At 34.1% G+C, this 19,928-nt stretch overlaps 1 protein-coding gene across 1 annotated transcript; it reads left to right on the top strand.

The window, feature by feature from the left end:
• Nucleotides 1-1,180: 1,180 nt before the first annotated feature.
• On the top strand, nucleotides 1,181-18,301 carry fech (ferrochelatase). Its single transcript, XM_067376101.1, has 11 exons — nucleotides 1,181-1,388; nucleotides 3,497-3,611; nucleotides 3,789-3,908; nucleotides 3,989-4,137; nucleotides 6,609-6,743; nucleotides 7,854-7,960; nucleotides 10,189-10,287; nucleotides 10,362-10,469; nucleotides 11,675-11,839; nucleotides 14,894-14,953; nucleotides 15,055-18,301. The coding sequence occupies exons 1-11, from the start codon at nucleotides 1,352-1,354 to the stop codon at nucleotides 15,187-15,189; spliced, it is 1,230 nt and encodes a 409-aa protein (XP_067232202.1). The 5' UTR covers nucleotides 1,181-1,351; the 3' UTR covers nucleotides 15,190-18,301.
• The last annotated feature ends 1,627 nt before the right edge of the window (nucleotides 18,302-19,928 follow it).

Genomic DNA, 19,928 nt, shown 5'->3' with positions numbered 1-19,928 from the left:
CAGAAAATTTTATTTGAAGCGTAATTTATTTTTTTTGTATTGACTCATTCCCGTTCGTTTGAATGGAGAGGGCGAGGTTGCATCCAGCCACCAGGGGGCGATCAAAGAGCCCGTAGCTTCACTTTTCAGGACACAGAAAAGCGAAAACGGTATCGCGAGCTCACACTTATATTTGTTTGCTTAACTTATTTTCTTCTCTCAATACTTTATTTTTGTTTTCTTTTTCAATACTTTATTCTTTTGCAAAACTGTATAGCATGATTTTGACTCCACAAGTAACGTTCTGTTTAGTTCCTGTCTCTATGAAGCCCCTCCTTCTGAAAAACACAATGCGCTCTGATTGGTCGGCTGGAGCAGTGTGTTCTGATTGGTGTTTGGGAAATGTCCCGCCCCTTACCATAACAGCCAGTTTCAACACACTACTATTTTTTTTTTTAACACACTACTAACTCAGCCGTTAATTAAAAACCGATAAAAAAAAAAAAAAAAAAACGTATAAGAACAAATTGTGATGATTTGGTGGTTTGGTAAAGTAATTGAGAAATGGCTTGTTGTAGCAGAACCAGTTACAACAGGAAATACCTGTTAAAACAGTTGTAATATATTAGCTTTTCACTTCCTTATAACTAAAAAAGCAGCCAAAACCATACATTTTTAACATGCTAAAAGATCTTTCTTCAGTACTCTCCTTTTATTGTTATTTAAAAAAAAATATATATATATATATATATATATATATATTAGTAAAATGAATAATTGACATGATAAACATTAAATATGAAGGCCATAACCTGCATAAATAAATAAAAAAATCTAAAAGTAGCAAATAAAATAAAGGAATAAATTCAGGCCTAAATTTAATTAAACATTCATTGTATTTGTTTTAAAAAATGTCATGTATTTAAGTATTATTTATTTATTTATGCACGTTTGCGCTTCCATAATTAAAATATATGACATTTCACGCTAAAAAAAAAAAACAAAAAACATGCTGGACTCTGTAATCATGATGTACTTTTGATATCATACAGATGTCTAACATGACTTGTAAAGTTTGTTTTTGTGCTGTTTGATTAGTGCTAATGAAGCTAAAAGCTAATTTTACACAAACACACACGTGACTCCTGCTCTGGCGTGCGTGCTGACGTACGGGAGGGTGTGTACGCGGGGGCGGGGCGAGCATGCGTCATCACGCCGTGATAACAGTGACACCGATCAGCAGCTCTATATCGGAATTTCAGCGCTTTAGAGAGACAGAAGAGACAAGTTAGCGCTCAAAATCTGGAGTTTAAACATTTATCTGTTTTCTGCCGTCGGAATACGAGGAGACTTTACATCAGAGCGGTAAATAATGGCGGTTTTGGGAGGCGCGTGCCGGCTCATGCAGTGTAAGTGTGTTTATGAATCTAAATACACACATGACATTCATTCACTGAGATGATTTTATAATCATGTATGTAATTAATAATGCGGAATTAACAGTATGAGGGCTGAAATGAGCTGTGTTTATGTCAGCTCTGTTAATGAAGGTTAAAGTGTCTCAATGACTTTCTACCAGCAGTTTTTCCCCTCTTCACTGAATATTCGCACAGATAAAGCCTGTATTTTCACATCTGCATTAAAGAGTGGAAAGCGAAATGAGTGCATGAGGTTTACACGCGCGAATCGTCAACAAAAAAGCTGGAATTAAAGTTTCCGTGGCGTTAAACATCATGTTACACAACACGCGCTTTCACAACTTGCGTAACTGCGCCAACAGCGACAACAATCGGCCGCGCGGTGCTACTGCAGCGCTTTGAAACTAGGCACATGTAAATATTATATGATTTTATTCACTTATTTATTACATCATACATGCCACTGGTATTATGTTTAGTCCTAAGGAATATAGACTAAATTAGATGTAATATTATATGATAGTACTAATCGTGGTATGCTGTTAAAATAACATAATGAATGTAGTAATTAAATTTAAATAATGGTAAAATGAACATAATAAAATAATATAATGACTTAACTAGCATTGAAAATATTATCAAAAATGCAAAATATATTTTAATGTTTTCCATAATTTTGATCTTCAAAACCTTGTTTAATGTGCATTTATTGTAATAAATAAGTACATAAATAAATAAAATAAAATAATGCAAAAAAGATCAAGCCTAAATATAGTTAAAAATTCACTGTGTTTGTTGTATTAAGTCATTTATTTAATTATTTATGCATGCATGCAGTTTTGAGCCTCCATAATTAAAAATATGACATTTCACACTAAAAAAAGACTTAATGCTGCCTCTATTGTAAATGAATAAAACTGCTGCTTTAATTCTGCACTGGGCATCAAATACATAAATATATAAATAAATAAAATAATGCAAAAAAGAAAAAAAATAATTAGGCCTAAATATAATCAAAAAAATCACTGTGTTTGTTGTATCAAGTCATTTATTTATGTATGCATGCAGTTTTGAGCCTCCATAATTAAAAATATGACATTTCACTTAATGCTGCGTCTATTTTAAATGAATAAAACTGCTGCTTTAATTCTGCACTGGGCATCAAATGAAATACAGACTCATAATCAATCATTATATTGTTTTGATATCATACAGATTTTTAACACTGCTCGGGAGGATTTGTAAAGTGTGCACAATGCAAAAATTAATTCATTTACTATATGCAAAATATATATATTTTTATTTTCCACCATAATTTTGATCTGCAAAACCATGTTTAATGTGCATTTGTTGTAATAAATAAGTACATAAATATTTAAATAAATAAAATAATGCAAAAAAAAAAAAAAGAAAAAATTAGGCCTAAATGTAATTTAAAAAAAACTGTTTGTTGTATCAAGTCATTTATTTATTTATTTATTTATTTATTTAGATTTTTAACAAGGCTTTGGATGATTTGTAAAGTGTGCACAATGCAAAAATTAATTATTTTTAATTTTAATAATTAAATTTTAATTATTTGTATAATTATTTTTTTAATTTTCTCCCCATAAATTTGGTCTGCAAAACCAGATTTAATGTGCATTTGTTGGGGAAACAATTCAGGCCTAAGTACAAAAAAAATCATTGTATTTGTTTATGAAGTCATATAGTCCTTTATTTATTTTCATATTATTTATGTATGTATTTTTGCAGTTTTGAGCCTTCATAATTTAAAAAAAGTATGACATTTCACACTTAAACAGACTATTAATACTGCATCTATTTTAAATGAACTATAAAAGCTTTAATTTTGCACTGGACATCAAATAAAATACAGTTTCATAATCATTATGTAGTTTTGATATCATACAGATTTTTAAACAAGGCTTGTGTGGATTGTTAAAGTTTGTTTTTGTGCACATTGTGCAAAAAATTAATTAATTTACTTATTATTTCCCACAGAAATTTGATCTGCAAAACCATGTTTAATGTGCATCTGTTTCCTGCACCGTTTGTGACTGACAGGATAATGTTTCGTCATGTTGTGTGTTTGTCAGTGGTCAGACGCAGTCCCTCCGTGAGTCTGTGCACGAGTGCGTTCCTCAGACGACAGTCGACGGCCGCGGCAGCTGCGTTTGCCAGTTCGCCCACTCCAGAGACTCAAGAGAACAGGTACAATTAAACACTCACTTCCTCAAGGCCTGCTGGGAAATCACTTGATCACACATGCTCAAAAACAAAACTTACACACACAACATGTGGTTAAACCATCTATTACTGACGCTTTGGAGCAGCAGAGCCTTGTTTAGTTCTCCTTCCAGTAGTCAAAACCATTCATTTCATCTGCAGAAAACCCAAAACAGGGATTCTGATGTTGAATATGGGCGGCCCGGAGAAACTGGAAGACGTGCATGATTTTCTCTTGCGGCTCTTCATGGACACAGACCTCATGCAACTTCCCGTGCAAAAGTAAGAATCAAGAAATTGTTAAAGAGGACAGTCGTATCTTTTAGACCTTCTCAAATGTGTCTGTTTTGTGTCTGTTGCAGTAAACTCGGCCCTTTCATTGCCAAAAGACGCACACCAAAGATCCAAGAGCAGTACAGCAAGATCGGAGGAGGGTCTCCCATCAAAGCCTGGACCACCATGCAGGGGGAAGGAATGGTCAAACTGCTGGACGAAATGTGTCCAGAGACGGGTGAGAGCGCAGGGTTGACCTTTAGATGCATTTGTAATTACATAAAGGTTCCAAGATGGAGTTTCCACAGAGATTCCATAGTGAACAATTCTTAAAAGAACCTTTTTTTCTTAGTTCTAAGAACATTTTGATAATTAATAACCTTTTCTAAGGATGTTAAAAGTTCTTCATAAACACCAATAAAGAAACTTTATTTTTAAGAGTTTAATAGAAATTATATATTATAATTGTCTTTATAAATGAAAACATATAGCTTCCATTTGTGAGGTCTGTGCCATATAAAATATTGAAAATATCAAAGCAAGGTTCAAATGCTAATGCTCATACCGACAGACAGACTGTCTGATGGTGTCTTTTTGTAACGGATCATAAAATAATCAGAGCCAAACAGACAAACTGTCATCTTTGATGAAAAGATAGGCAGTCAGTGTTGAGTGCTGATAAAGACGAGTGTGTGAGAATGATAGATGAACCTCACAGGAGTGTCTCTCACACACACACACACACACCTCTGATAAACTCATGAATGACTTCAGTTTGTGCTGAACAGATAAGATTTAGTTGTGATCCATGAAATATTATTACAACAATCTGCTGTAATGTCATCCCAAAACATCCTGTGTTCAAGTAAACTACAGTAAAATAGCTGTATAAAATAAAATAGTCTGGTCATATCAACAATAAAAATAAGAAATAACTATAAAATAATCATTTAGAAAAATTAAAGGTGCAATATGTAAGAATTTTGCAGTAAAATATCCAAAAACCACTAGGTCAGTTTTATATATTTTGTTCATTTGAGTACTTACAACATCCCAAATGTTTGCAACTATTTGTAAATCGTGAGAAAATTGTAATTTTACCCAAGGCTCCGGGACGTGTGAGGAGTCGCCTGTCAATGGCGTCATACCCGCGTTACCCTCGGTTTCTGGTTTAATTTTGTAGAAACCATGGAAACACCAAAGACGCTTGAATATTTACACGTTTTAATAGTCAAGGGAACAACTGTTTTGATATATTTATAGACAGAAAACTAATTATTGTTATATAGCTCAACACGTTTACACGCCTTTGTTTTGAATAGGCCTCTAGCGACCTCTAGCGGACAAAATTATTACATACTGCACCTTAAAGTAATTCATATTGAATAAAAACAAACCAAGAGAGTAGCTATCAACAAATGTAATAAAAATGAATATATATTAAATAAAAAATAAAAAAACGCTTCAATGCTTGAATTTCACTCCAAAACATTGTGTTCAAATAAACAAATAAGTGAATGAACAAATAATAAGAACTTTCAGTTCATAGTAAAATATTGGAATAGTATAATAATAATAAATAGTATGATAATAAAAAATCTGATAAGATCAGCAAAAGAGATTAAAAAATTAATTGCAAAACAGGATTAACTAAAACTATTGAAAATTTATATTAATTGAAATAAAGCTGAAATAAAATAATATATGAATATTAGTTGAAAAATGTAAATAAACGAAAAGCCTTAGCAATAACAGGGTTCCCACATGCCTTGAAAGGACTTGGATTTCAGACACATAATTCAAGGCCTGGAAAGTACTTGCAAAACAATTATTGGTCCTTGAAAGTGCTGGAATTAAATTTGAAATACATTTTGAGGAAATTATAACATGCCCCTCTTAGTCCTAGTATATTTGTTTTGGAACCAAACGGATATCGCCCCCAATTGACTACCATAGTAGGAAAAATAATTACTATGGTAGTCAATAGGGGGTATCTTTCTTTGTGTTCAGCAGAACAATGAAATTGAGTTTGGAACAACTTGAGGGTGAATAAATTATGACAGAATTTTCATTTTTGGGTGAACTTTCCCTTTAAAAAGTCAGAATTGCGTGATTATAAAGCCACAATTGTCTTATAAACTGATATATAAATTGCAATTTTGATTTTTTTTCTCAGAAGTGCTCATTTAAATCTCTCAATTCTGACTTTTTCTCAGAATCGCAAGCTTATATCTATAATATATTGTATATATTCTGACTTTAAGCCACAATTATGATCCTTTTTTTTTCACTCATTGCAAAATGTATTTTTATAATATTCTCTCTATATTATAATGTTTTTACTCAAGTAATGATTCATTAAAAATGAAAACCAGATTAAAGATTAAGTTGAAGAAATAAATAAAAACTAAATTAACTAAAACTAAATAGCAACATTTGAAAAAATAAATAAATAAAATGACAAAAGCACAAATTAAAAGTTAAAACTAAAATGAATATGAAACTAAACATATAAATTAAAAATATTAATAAAACTAGTAACACTGGTGCAATGTATAAGGAATAACTAGCAATCAAGTTTAACAAAAAGCAACAAAGTACAAAAAAAACGACAAACCCATGAAGATGAAATGTGCCAGTGATAATTAATGTGTGATAAAATGTGACGGATCATTAATGTTAATTGTCTGTCTCTGTGTGTTTGTGTAGCTCCTCATAAGTTTTATATCGGTTTCCGGTACGTTCATCCTCTGACTGAGGAAGCCATCGAGCAGATGGAGAAGGATGGAGTGGAGAGAGCCGTGGCCTTTACGCAGTACCCACAATACAGCTGCTCCACCACAGGTGACGCTCGCATACAGCACTGTTTATCTTAATGAGGTGAAGCATTGAAAAGAGTAAATTAGCATATTAGCAATCCCATAAAAGCCCATAAAAGTGGAAAGTTCTACAACTGATCTAATGACAACGTGTGAATTTAAGGCGCTGTAAGCGATTTCTGAGAAATGCTGTCAGCCAATCAGCAGTAGGGGGTGTGTCTTTTCATCATGGGGAAGAGTGTGAGCCAATCAGCAGTAGGGGGCGTGATCACTCATGATGGCGGATTAGAGAGAGCAGAGGGGGGCGTTTCCATTCTTGATGGGGGAGGAGATAGAATGAGCCAGTCAGCAGTAGGGGGCGTGTCCACTCATGATGGAGGAGATAGAGTGAGCCAATCAGCATGAGGGGGTGTGTCCACTCATGATGGGGGAAGAGAGAGAGCAAGCCAATCAGCAATAGGGGCGTGTCCACTCATGATAGGGGAGAAGAGAGAGTGAGCCAATCAGCAGGGGGCGTGTCCATTTAGAGAGAGAGCAAGCCAGTTAGCAGTAGGGGCGTGTCCACCAGTAATTTGGTCTGCAAAGCTCGATATCAGTATCACAGTGTCTGAACTCCCTGAAACGCCTCCATTGTAGCCTTGAGTTTTTTTCCAGGAACGAACATGTCACAATATTCCTCATTTAAATAATTTATGCACAGAATAAAGGGGCGGGGCCTGGTTGAGTTAGTTAGTAGTGTGTTGAAACTGGCGGTTATGGTAAGGGGCGGGGCATTTCCTAAACACCAATCACAACACACTGCTCCAGCCGACCAATCAGAGCACATTGTGCTTTTCAGAAGGCGGAGCTTCATAGAGACAGGAACTAAACAGAGCGTTACTGACAGACTGGGAAGAGAGGAGCTGCAAAAATGAGGAAAATAATCCACATTCAATCTAGTAGAGCACAAAAGACAACATCAAGACTTTGAACAAGAGCCTAATGGTCTTTTTAAATGCTCTCCTCCTATATATTTTGCATTTTAAGAGTGAAAGCTGATGGTAAATTTGACCCTTAGGGTTTGTAATTGCTACATGTTTCATAAAATCATCTTTCTGATGCATCTGAAGTGTAATCTGTGAATGTGTGTGATCAGGCAGCAGTCTGAACGCTATATACAGATACTACAGTAACCGCGCTGACAGGCCGAAGATGCGCTGGAGTGTGATTGACAGGTGGCCGACACACCCTCTACTGGTTGAGGTAACATATGCACACTCTGTAAAAAATCTTTTTTAATGGACTATATGCACGGTTACTTCCTGGTTGTGGTTAAGCCAGCTCGGTCATTTCCGCTGAACTGTTAGCTGTTCATTCTGTACTCGCTGTACATCAACACAAAACCATCAGTGGTTGACTTTTTAATGTTGTATTCATATTTTAATGCTGTTATCACATTTGCATAATATGTCAAAAATTGCAATAAAGACGAAGCTAATGGGACGTTTTTAATGTGATGACCACAAACATTATTTGTTCATCCTTCTGAGATTGTCCTCATTGTAAAACCGAACGTTTCAAAATGTAGGAAATCCAACATTTGATAGAAAACACTTATTTAAAAATAAAAAAGTCAATAATTACCACTTTAACCAGCAGGTGGCGGCAGAGTAGCATTTATTTGCGCATATATCAGCCATTTCCTACTATCGTTTTTCACTTTGTTTTTGACCAAATATTAAACATTATAAAATAACTAGGTTTAAAAAACATTTTGTCAATGTGAAGTAGGAAATACTCAAAAACATCTCATGAAAAACAATAACTTTTCTTGTGAATGAATGACACAGAAAGCGAGCGCCGCTCTCTCTTTATAATCACAGCAGCTGTCAGTCAGTGCAGCGCAAGATCAATGATTTCAGCACACTTGAACTCACATTTTAGTCAATTACAGTTGCTGACAAGCATTGTTCAATACCGAAACCACATTTTCAAAACTCTTCACACAGTCAGTGAAACAGAAGTCAATGCAGAACAAACTGTGAACCATTTTTCATTGCTTTCAGACAAAATGCATTCAGTGACCACACTTTTCAAATTTCAGGAACTATTTTCCCAGTCGTACTCCACAACATGCAAAATACTGTGTATTTTTAGCACATTTTTCTAATGCTGACACACTGCATTCAAAATGATTAAAAACACATTCAAAACAGAATGATGGCAAATTTCAAGCATTTATGCAGTAATTATTTTAAAATATTCTCAATTTTATAGCCAAAAATTAAAAAATAATCATTACAAACATTGAATTGAAACTCAATGTATTACTTTCTATCTATCTATCTATCTATCTATCTATCTATCTATCTATCTATCTATCTATCTATCTATCTATCTATCTATCTATCTATCTATCTATCTATCTATCTATCTATCTATCTATCTATCTATCTATCTATCTATCTATTTATCTATCTATCAAATAAATCTAGCAACACCCTATCAACCACCCAAGTACCCTAGCAACCACATAGCAACACCCTAGTGACCACCCCGAGTACCTTAGCAACCGCATAGCAACACCCTAGCAACCGCGTAGCAACAATATAGCAACCTTATATAACCTTAATATAACACCTTAGCAACCACACAGAGCACCCTAGTACTCTATCAAAATTACTAAACTAAAACTGAAACTTTCAAACTGAAAACTTTTAAAACTGCTTCAAACTTTCTGGACCGGCTTTTTCAAGCCAACTTAAAGTTTGTCTTGACAAACTTTTTTATGTAGTTATCATTGCAGCCCTGGAGTTTCTTCCCTCTTTTTTCACCTTTTGGTTGTAATTTTCAAGTACTATATTCATATAAAATAATGAAATTTTGATTAATCTCTGATTCATTTGTGTTACAAATGCATTCAATAAAGTGAAATTGTGTTACAGTATTCTATATGAAGAACTGATTTATGTGGAAAATCATTGAAACCTTTAAAAGAGAAAAGTTCATCAATTATGTAATGCTTCCTGTTGATAGTGTTTGTGAATGAAATGTGTGTTTTCTGAATGAGAATGTGGTTTCGGTATTGAACAATGCTTGTTAGCAACTGAAAAAAACTGTAATCTAACTAAAGTGCAAAATAAATATTACATTTTTTAAGTTTATTTTTACATAAAAGTGTGAAAACTGAATTTAGCCGAGGAGGAACACTGAGGTACGTCTTTATTTATTTATTTGTTATGCCGTCTTTTGTTTGAATAACTAAATTAATGCTATGCTTGACTATTTAAGTGACTATATTCTGATTATAAACTAAATATTACACTACTGATGCTCAACAGCAAATGACATCTCACCGGAAATGTTCCTGCTGGCTTATATTAATGCGGAAGTGCATATAGTCCATTGCAGTAAACTCTTCCTGTTGAAGATGTCATGGTTCTGTCACGTCTCCAGCTGCGATTAAAGATGGTGTTTGCGGTTTCTTTCAGTGTTTTGCCGAACACGTTCGTAACGAGCTGGAGAAGTTTCCTGTGGAGAAGAGAGATGATGTGGTGATTCTGTTCTCGGCTCACTCGCTGCCGCTCTCTGTGAGTCACACTGAAGGTCTGATGCGTTCCTTTGTCGTTTGGAATAAAAACTAATGAACTCTGTGTGTGTTTAGGTGGTGAACAGGGGCGATCCGTACCCGCAGGAGGTTGGCGCTACAGTTCAGAGGGTGATGGACCGATTAGGCCACTGTAACCCCTACAGACTCGTCTGGCAGTCAAAGGTCACGATCGCTTCATGAAGCCACATGTCAAGAGCTATGTTTCCGTCCAAAGTTGTGAATTTAACTTGGAATATCGTAAAAAAAACAATAAAGCAGCGTTTCCATCCCATGTGTTCATGAGAACAAAATCGTTAAAGTTAGATTTTATGCACATTTTTGCGTTTCCATCCAGCATTTATATTGCAAAATGTGCTTAAAGATATTTGCAGCTGATTGAATTGACTTTTGCATTTCATTTCAGAAACGGAAAAAAAAATTAAAAATGCAAACTTTTTAACTGTAACATGACCGGTTGAGACACACATCCAGATATTATTAAACCTCATGTAACGATTGTTTTTCAGGGGTAATATTATTTTGGGCGATATCTACTTCACTCTAGTACTCTACTTGTACTTTTACTTGGTTACGTTTTTCAACTGCCTACAATTTTATTTTTCGCCTTGAAAAGGTCTCGTTACATTTTTGCATTTTTACTTTATTTTACAGTGCCGTAGTTACACGTTACTACATGTACTTACTATAGTAATAACAGTAAATTATTCATAATTACAAGTATCTAACCCTAAACCAAACCCTAACAACTCTAATAATGAATTAACATCACACCGTACTTATTTGAGAAATTACTGTAAAATAAAGTGCAACCTTATTTTTTTCATCATTTTTCGTTTTCCCTCTTCAACCCAAACCTCTAAACGTCTGTCTGACAAAATATGATTTGCAGTTTAATTCACTTTGCGTTAAGAAGATGATACAGAGTCATAAATTCATTTTTTATTTTCACTCAAGTATGTTTTTGGTACTTAAGTGAAAATAACAAGTATGTTTCAGATAAAGTCAGAAAATTGAGTAAAATTTTCACTCTGGTGTTTTTTCTTGTAATGATTTCGATGCTGTAGTTTTAGGGCAGCTGATAAACAGAGGCATCTAGTGGTCATTTGCTGTAACTGCACTAACATTCTTAATAGTATTGAAGCCCATTTCTGCCACCTCAGGAATAAAATCATGCTTTGGTAAATCTTAATTATGACATAAGTTGAAACTGAGATAAAGTCATTGTCTATTTAAATCATAATTTCGATTTACTATGTTATAATCTTGTGTTAGAACACATTTTTTTCTCATGTGGTGGAGATGGGCTTCCATAGCTGAGCTCTGCATGTGAAGGTGATGTGAATCGTGTCCCTTCTGGGCTCCTGTAGGTGGGGCCGATGGCGTGGCTGGGGCCGCAGACTGATGAGGTCATCAAGGGCCTGTGTCAGCGCGGGAAAAAGAATCTCCTGCTGGTGCCCATCGCTTTCACCAGTGACCACATCGAAACTCTGCACGAACTCGACATCGAGTACTCACAGATCCTCGGAGAAGAGGTGAGTGTGTGTGGGTGTGAGAGAGAGAGTGTGTGAAGTCAGTGAAGCTGAGTGAAGCTCCTTATAATTTAAAGTAGTCAGCAGCCAAGCTACATACACATATATATATATATATATATATATATAATATATATATATCTATATATATAACAACTTTGATAAAGTTTTGATCCACTTCAGATGTTGACTACTGTGTGTGTGTGTGTATGTGTGTGTGTATATAATATAATATAATATATAATATAATATAATATAATATAATATAATATAATATAATATAATATATAATATAATATAATATAATATAATATAATATAGTATAGTATAATATAGTATAGTATAGTATAGTATAGTATAATATAATATAATATAGTATAATATAATTAATATAGAATATGTAATATATTAATATAATATTAATATATTTTCATATTGCATTATATATTTTAAATATTACTTATTTGCATAATAGCAATACTTGCATAAAATTTATATAATGATATATCTATAATATATTATGTTTCATCATTGTTATATACATTTTAGAGTATTATGATTTGTTCATTTATTTGTTTATTTATTATTAATGGAAATGTATGTATAAAAGCGTCTCATATATATAATACTAATATATATATATATATATATATATATATATATATATATATATATATATATATATATATTAAGAAAAAATATTGTATTTTAAGTATAATAAGTATAAGTATAATATAACATTAATTTAAAGGTCTATATATATATATATATATATATATATATATATATATATATATATATATATATATATATATATATATATAATACTATTTATATTATTATTAATAGTAATTATGCTTAATATCAATAATTTTCTTCTTATTAATAATTATATTTATATATGTATAATATAATATTATTATTATTATTATAATATATTACTGGTATTATATAATGCTATTTATATTATTATTAGTAGTAATACAATAATACAAATATATTTGATATATTTGAATTATATATTTGTGTCATTCTATTGTAAATATTTTTCATATTGTATAATAAGCATGAACAGATATGTTTGCTCTAAATACAACTAGAAAACCTAGAATACACAACTTAAACACCTCATTTATATGACGATAGTGTTTATACTTTATATATATGATGACAAGCAGTATTTAAAGGGATAGTTCACCGTAAAATGAAAATTACCCCAAGCTTTACTCACCCTCAAGCCATCCTAGATGAATATGACTATCTTCTGTCAGACAAACACAATCAGAGTTATATTAAAAAATATTCAGGCTCTTCCAAGCTTTATAATGGGATTGAATGGTAATGTTATATTTGGAAGCCCAAAAAAATACATCCATCCATCATAAAAGTAATCCATACGGCTCCAGAGGGTTAATAAAGGCCTTCTGAAGTGAAGCTATGGCTTTTTGTAAGAAAAATATCCATATTTACATCTATATAAACTATAATGACCAGCGTATAATAACCACTAGAAAACAAAACATGCTTTGTCACGGTACAGTTGAACCTTTTACAGTAGCTTGTGACTTCAAAATCTCCTCAATCATGAGAACCGTCACTCTCCACAAACTCTAGTACTGAACTACTGAAGGTTAGTTCGTCACTGTTGTGCGTGTGAGTGTCTGTTATTAACCGTGAGCTGAGCTGATCTTTGACCTTTCACCTCTGCACTCATATCTGAGACTCATCGACCACCGCTGCAGTTCTGAAGAGTCCGAGGGTGAAGATGAGTGTGTTTCCCAGACTCATGCGGTGCAGTCGGTGCGTTTGCCCTCCGGCTGTAGCATTAGTGTGTGATCGATCTGTCGCCCTCATCCGTCCGTCTGCAGCAGGAGACTGATCCCATCCGATCAGGAGATTCCTTCCTCTCTGATCTTCTGGATCTGTGCCACTTCCCGCCGACTCTCCGTGCAGATGTGGGATTTACTGTGTGGCCATCAGGACTTGATTTATTTTACAGTGTCCTTGTTACACGAGTTACATGCACTTACTGTAGTTATGAAAGTAAATTATGCATAACAACATGCAACTAAACTAAACCAAACCCTAACCGTATAGCAAGTACACTTACTAATTAAATTAATACCGTTCAAAAGTTTGGGGTCGGTAAGATTTACATTTTTAATACTTTTATTCATCAAGGATGCAATACATTGATCAAAAGTGACAGTAAAAACATTTATTATATTACAAACTTTTTTTTTTTTTTTGTCTTCAGATAAATGCTGTTGTTTTGAACTTTTTATTCATCAAAGAATCCTGAAAAATAAAATATACATTGATTTCAACGCTGATAATAATCATAAATGTTTCTTGAGCAGCAAATCATTATATTAGAATGATTTCTGAAGGATCATGTGACACTGACGATGAGTAATGATGCTGAAAATTCAGCATTGATCACAGGATATAAATTACACTTTAGTATATATTCACATAGAAAACATCTGCTTTAAATTGTAATAATATTTCACTATTTTTACTGTATTTTTGATCAAATAAATGCAGAATTGGTGAGCAGAAGAGACTTTCAAAACATTAAAAAACCCAAACTTTTGAAAAGTGGTGTAAATTACACTGTAACAAGGATACTTTAAAATAATATGCAACTTTGAAATGTGATATTATTGGTTAATATGGCATAAAATGTAAAATGTGGGTTTGAGTGCACATTTAGAGCAATAATGTCACCAGGGTGATTATGGTTAACCTAAACAAAAACCATCATTTTCATTACTTGAAATTAAATAAACATTAACTGAAAACAAATCAAATAAACTTAAACGTACTTAAACTTATTATTTCTATTAAAAAATTAAAACTGTATAGACATTTTTATGTATTAAACTTGAAAATTAAAATGAAGACAAATTCAAAGCATTAACAACCTATTATAGTATATCAATGATACAGATCATTTCTGTATGCATTGTCATCAGACAATAACATTTTCATTCAAAAGTCTCTCTGTACATGCAAATGTTGACTGAGTCATGTGACTGAGTCATGTGTTTTCAGTGTGGAGTGGAGAACATCAGACGGGCAGAATCTCTGAATGGAAATCCAGTGTTCTTCAGGGTAAGAGCGTCTCCACGGCAGCACACATGTGATCATTTCATATAAAATCAATACACTGTTTAGTTCTGAAGTATTGAAGTCCCTCTCTGCCTCTCTCTCAGGCGTTGGCTGATCTGGTTCAGTCCCATCTGAAGTCCAACGAGCCGTGTTCCCGCCAGCTCACCCTCCGCTGTCCGCTGTGCGTCAACCCCACCTGCGGTCAGACCAAAGCCTTCTTCGCCAGCCAGAAACCCTGACCTCTGACCTCTCGGCAGCCATGTCATCATTCCCCTCTCACCGATCGGAAGGACTGGACCGAGGCGGCGGCGGCGGCTCTAGGTTAGCTTGAACCCGTGCGGGTCGGAGAGGAGGTTGTCGGGGAAGCCGGACCGTGACAATTGAAGATAAATGCACTAATCCCGGCATTCATTCCAGCTGAAACCTCTTCGCATTTTTGTTTTTCTTACTTGGTCTTTCTGTCCATTTTTTTTTTTTCCTACCATGTGATCATGTCTTCCCTCAAACACCTAAATGCAGTCCGAAAAATGCAAAAACAGTCAGCGTGGAACAAATTAACCAATTTTTCAGTGTAAACGCAAAACATGGTGCTAAACTGTGTGTGTGCATCAGACCGGCTTCAGAGGGATCGTTCAAACCTGTGTGATTTCATTTCTTCTGTGGAGGTACTGAGCTCCATTAAAGCATCAGATGACTGATCAGAGTTGAATATAGTGCACAAATGACATCCTCATTCAGCAGCATGAAATAAGTCAGAAAAATCAAAGTTTTCTAAATTAAACAAGTGTGTATATATGTTTTTTGTTCATATAGTGAGAATAAACAGCTCGGTTATATTCAGAGCAAAAACATGTCATTTGGTGCAGATGCTGATATTAAATCCACAATTTGTTGCGTATGCCGCTGGAATAGCCGGGGGTGCCCATGCTGACCGCTGTCCGCCGTACAATTACTGTACACTAAAAGGCCTAAAAAAGCAGGCAGCAGGTTTTGTTATTAAATATGATACAGCAGGTTTTATGAGATTAAACGTCCCCACAGAAGAATGAAAGTCACCCGGGTTCGAAAGGTGATGACAGAAGTTCATTCCTTTGATAAACTCCCGCGTCTCCCATCTGAAACCGCAGCGAAGGCGTCTCTGACCTTCGACCCCTGCGGTTCTCCTCTCATTGCAGGGTCGCTCGTGCCTACGCTTCATAACGCTCCGCTCAGAGCCTTCGATATCTCGTGCCTTTACCGATCCGAAGAAAAAACGCAATTTTATGGTTAGAGTAGAAACCGCTTCTGTTGGTGTGTTTAAACGTCATCTTTTGCCATGGAGTCACATGATCTAGAAGTGTAAGAATGTCTTCCATTTCCTGTAACAGGTCCCTTGTTCATGGTCACTTCCTGTTCTCTCTCTCTCTCTCTGTCATGACACACAGGTGAATCTCAAGAAAACAGCCATTTTTCACCTCAAAATGAAAAGTAAATTATACAAATTGATATTGATATATATATTTAAATTAATAGAAATGTGTGTATATTTATCATAAAAAATTATATATACTTAATTTATATCTATAAATAGATTAATATAAATGTGTGTGTGTGTTTGTGTTGATCTGAGGGCTACAGGATCCTCCTGGTAATTGAAAAGTGTAACGCTGCAGCAGCGGCTCTGTGACCTCTAATTGAGAGGAGCATTGATTTCTGCAGAGAGAGAGAGAGAGAGGGAGAGATGGAGAAACAGGGGGATGATGGAGCAGAGAGGAGAAATGAAGCAGTGAGTGATTCTGTAGGGAGAGAGACTGATCAGATGGAGGATTGGAAAGGACATATGTGGTGAAAGACAGACACATGGAGAGAGAGAGAGAGAGAGAGAGAGAGGGAGAGAGAAGGCAGTGGTGAACAAAAAATTCATTTCTTCTCCATGCACTTTTCTTACCCCACAAATCTTTGTTTATGGTCATTGTGCACAGATGTACAGTTGAGTCCAAAAGCTTTTTAATTTAATGTGTTTTCCTTTTTTTTTTCATCACAATTTGAGTAAAAATGTGCTTTGAAACATGAAAATGTACTATAATTATTATTGAGAGCATCTTGAGCTTCAGTGAAAGCAAAAAAAAGATGTTGAAGCTCAGTGTTTTGGACTCTGCTGTACACTTGGATTTGTTTCTCTTTCTGTTTTTGTGGCCTGCCTCACAGATGTGTTTCTAACTTTGCCTTACTACATGAGCAGATATGCATATTTTGAGAACTAAATCTGTGGATAAAGCCAGCGCTGTCTTTGTTCTCTCTATACTCTTGGATTTTAGTCGATAATGTAGTAAAATGATGACTTCGTCATCTGTTCAAGAAGTGGTTATTAACTTGTTACCAGTGTTTGTATTTTATTTTTATTTTTTTAGAATAAAATTAAAGTTACATTAAATTATTTGTAAGAAGCACCTGCCCCACGTCAACCCTGATGACTCTCTGAGGCATGATTGTTTCCAATATATGGTGTTTATTAATTAAGATTTAGATGGTAAAATGCTGTTTATTAACACTTAGGATAGGTTTAATCTTTAATGATCATTTCATCACACTGGATAAGGCTACAACACATATATATATACTGATTTTGATCATAACTTCAACTAGATTTTCCTTTGGATTCAGCTGCAGAAACGCACACAAATATGTTTCTGTGTTGTTTGTTGTCTGATCGCTTCATTTCGTCCAAAAAAAAAAATCAGAAGTAAAAAAAAAAGCTTGTGAGCTTTATTAGGTTTAGGTTCATTCAAATATTTCCCCCCCAAAAAACACCTGTATTATTATTCAGATTGTCAGGATGCATCATATTAGTATTTGTTGCACTCAAAATGTGTTTGATCATCATGAAAGCAATGTCACAATGCAAAATATGCTTCATTTCTTATTTTTGGGGTGAAATGTAACCCAGACATGTTCTTTGTGAAATTCTGAAATTGCTTGTTTTCATACTCATCTGCCTTACGAATCGTTCTGGTCTAATTTTACACTGAACCCACTGAATCTGTAGAATCTTTATAATGGACTGAAATCAGGAAAGCGCTTCATCATCTGCTCTATTCAGAGAGAAAACTGATATAAATGCTTCCAAACAAGATTTACCCACAAGCCTCTGTCTCTGTCGAAGTTCATTTTAACAGGTTTTCTCTGCACACTTCATGTAGTTATTGTGTAATAATTGTATCATCATATTCAAGAGTCGGCGGTCTTTCTGATTTATGTGATCTGTAGTTTTATTAAACATGTAGTTACACTGAAGGCAGAGATGAATGAATCGTGTACATATCTCAGAGGGTCAGAGATGTGAATCTGTTTATTGGAAATAAATTTATTTGTTGCAAATTCATCAAGTGTCTTGTTTTTGGAAACCAGGGTTGTTATTCTTAAGCTTAAACTAAAAACATTATATATATAAAAAATATATATTTTATTTCAGCTAGTTGCCAACATGATGCTTAACTTGATGTATTAAGAGGAATATCTAAAACTAAATCTGAAATAAAAATTATTTTAAAAATAATGTAGACAAAAATCAACAAAATTACTAAAAATTTAAAGGTGCCTAAGAATGCTTTTTCACAAGATGTAATATAAGTCTAAGGTGTCTCCTGAATGTGTCTTTGAAGTTTCAGCTCAAAATACCCCATAGATTTTTTTTTAATAAATTTTTTTAACTGCCAATTTTGGGTCATCATTAACTATACACTGATTTTGGCAGCGCGCCGCCCCTTTAATTCGCCTGCTCCCTGCCACACGAGCTCTCGACTATATTACAGCACATTTACAAAGTTCACACAGCTAATATAACCCTCAAATGGATCTTTACAAGATGTTCGTCATGCATGCTGCATGCATGCTTCGAATTATGTGAGAAAAGTATTTATTTTGATGTTTACGTTTGATTCTGAATGAGTTTGAGGCTATGCTCTGTGGCTAACGGCTAATGCTACACTGTTGGAGAGATTTATAAAGAATGAAGTTGTGTTTATGAATTATACAGACTGCAAGTGTTTAATAATGAAAATAGCGACGGCTCTTGTCTCCGTGAATACAGTAATAAACGATGGTAACTTTAATCACATTTAACAGTAAATTAGCAACATGCTAACGAAACATTTAGAAAGACAATTTACAAATATCACTAAAAATATCATGATATCATGGATCATGTCAGTTATTATTGCTCCATCTGCCATTTTTCGCTATTGTTCTTGCTGGCTTACCTTGTCTGTGCACAGATCCAGACCTTAATTCTGCCTTTCCTTGTCTAATGCGTCGAACATGGGCTGGCATATATGCAAATATTGGGGTCATACATATTAATGATCCCGACTGTTATGTAACAGTCTGTGTTATGTTGAGATCCGCGTGTTTTCCGGAAGTCTTTTAAACAAATGAGATTTACATAAGAAGGAGGAAGCAATGGGGTTTGAAACTCAATGTATGTCTTTTCCATGTATTGAACTCTTGTTATTCAACTATGCCGAGGTAAATTCAATTTTTAATTCTAGGGCACCTTTAACAAAAATGAAAATACAAAAACTAATTCAAAATATTTTTAAGCTGTAATAATAGTGTCTCAATGATGTTAAAATAACACCGAACTCTTATTTACTCTGTTAAAGTTGCTCTAATGCTGCATTAAGATTGTGTCAGATTTAACATGATTACAAGAACTGGAGGTTTTTAAAATGTCACATTCACGTGCGAAATCATTATTGTTGACTGCAGAATACTTAATATTGCTTATTAATTCACCTGCAAAATACTGAAAAGAAAGTGCATCATGCAATATTGTTTTTGCTTTTTAATGATCAAGTGGGAGAAATTGGTTTTCCAATCAGTAATTATTAGTTTGCATAAAATGAATGTTTTTATCTAGTCAGAAACTCATAATCATGGTAATTCTGATTGAAGAATGCAACAGAAAAAAATTGTTTTGCTGGTTTTTATTCATTCTTCT

The sequence above is a fragment of the Chanodichthys erythropterus genome, chromosome 22, assembly GCF_024489055.1.
Source record: "Chanodichthys erythropterus isolate Z2021 chromosome 22, ASM2448905v1, whole genome shotgun sequence".
NCBI classification, from domain to species: Eukaryota; Metazoa; Chordata; class Actinopteri; order Cypriniformes; family Xenocyprididae; genus Chanodichthys; species Chanodichthys erythropterus.
Note: the sequence above shows the minus strand (reverse complement) of the source record. Positions and strands in the feature narration are given on the sequence as shown.

What these genes read in the sequence shown, in the direction of transcription:
- fech (XM_067376101.1), top strand. Translation starts at nt 1,352, where the DNA reads ATGGCGGTTTTGGGAGGCGCGTGCCGGCTCATGCAGT. An exon ending in GACTCGTCTGGCAGTCAAAG is followed by an intron (nt 10,470 to 11,674) that starts GTCACGATCGCT and finishes GGGCTCCTGTAG; the next exon opens with GTGGGGCCGATGGCGTGGCT. An exon ending in CACAGATCCTCGGAGAAGAG is followed by an intron (nt 11,840 to 14,893) that starts GTGAGTGTGTGT and finishes ATGTGTTTTCAG; the next exon opens with TGTGGAGTGGAGAACATCAG.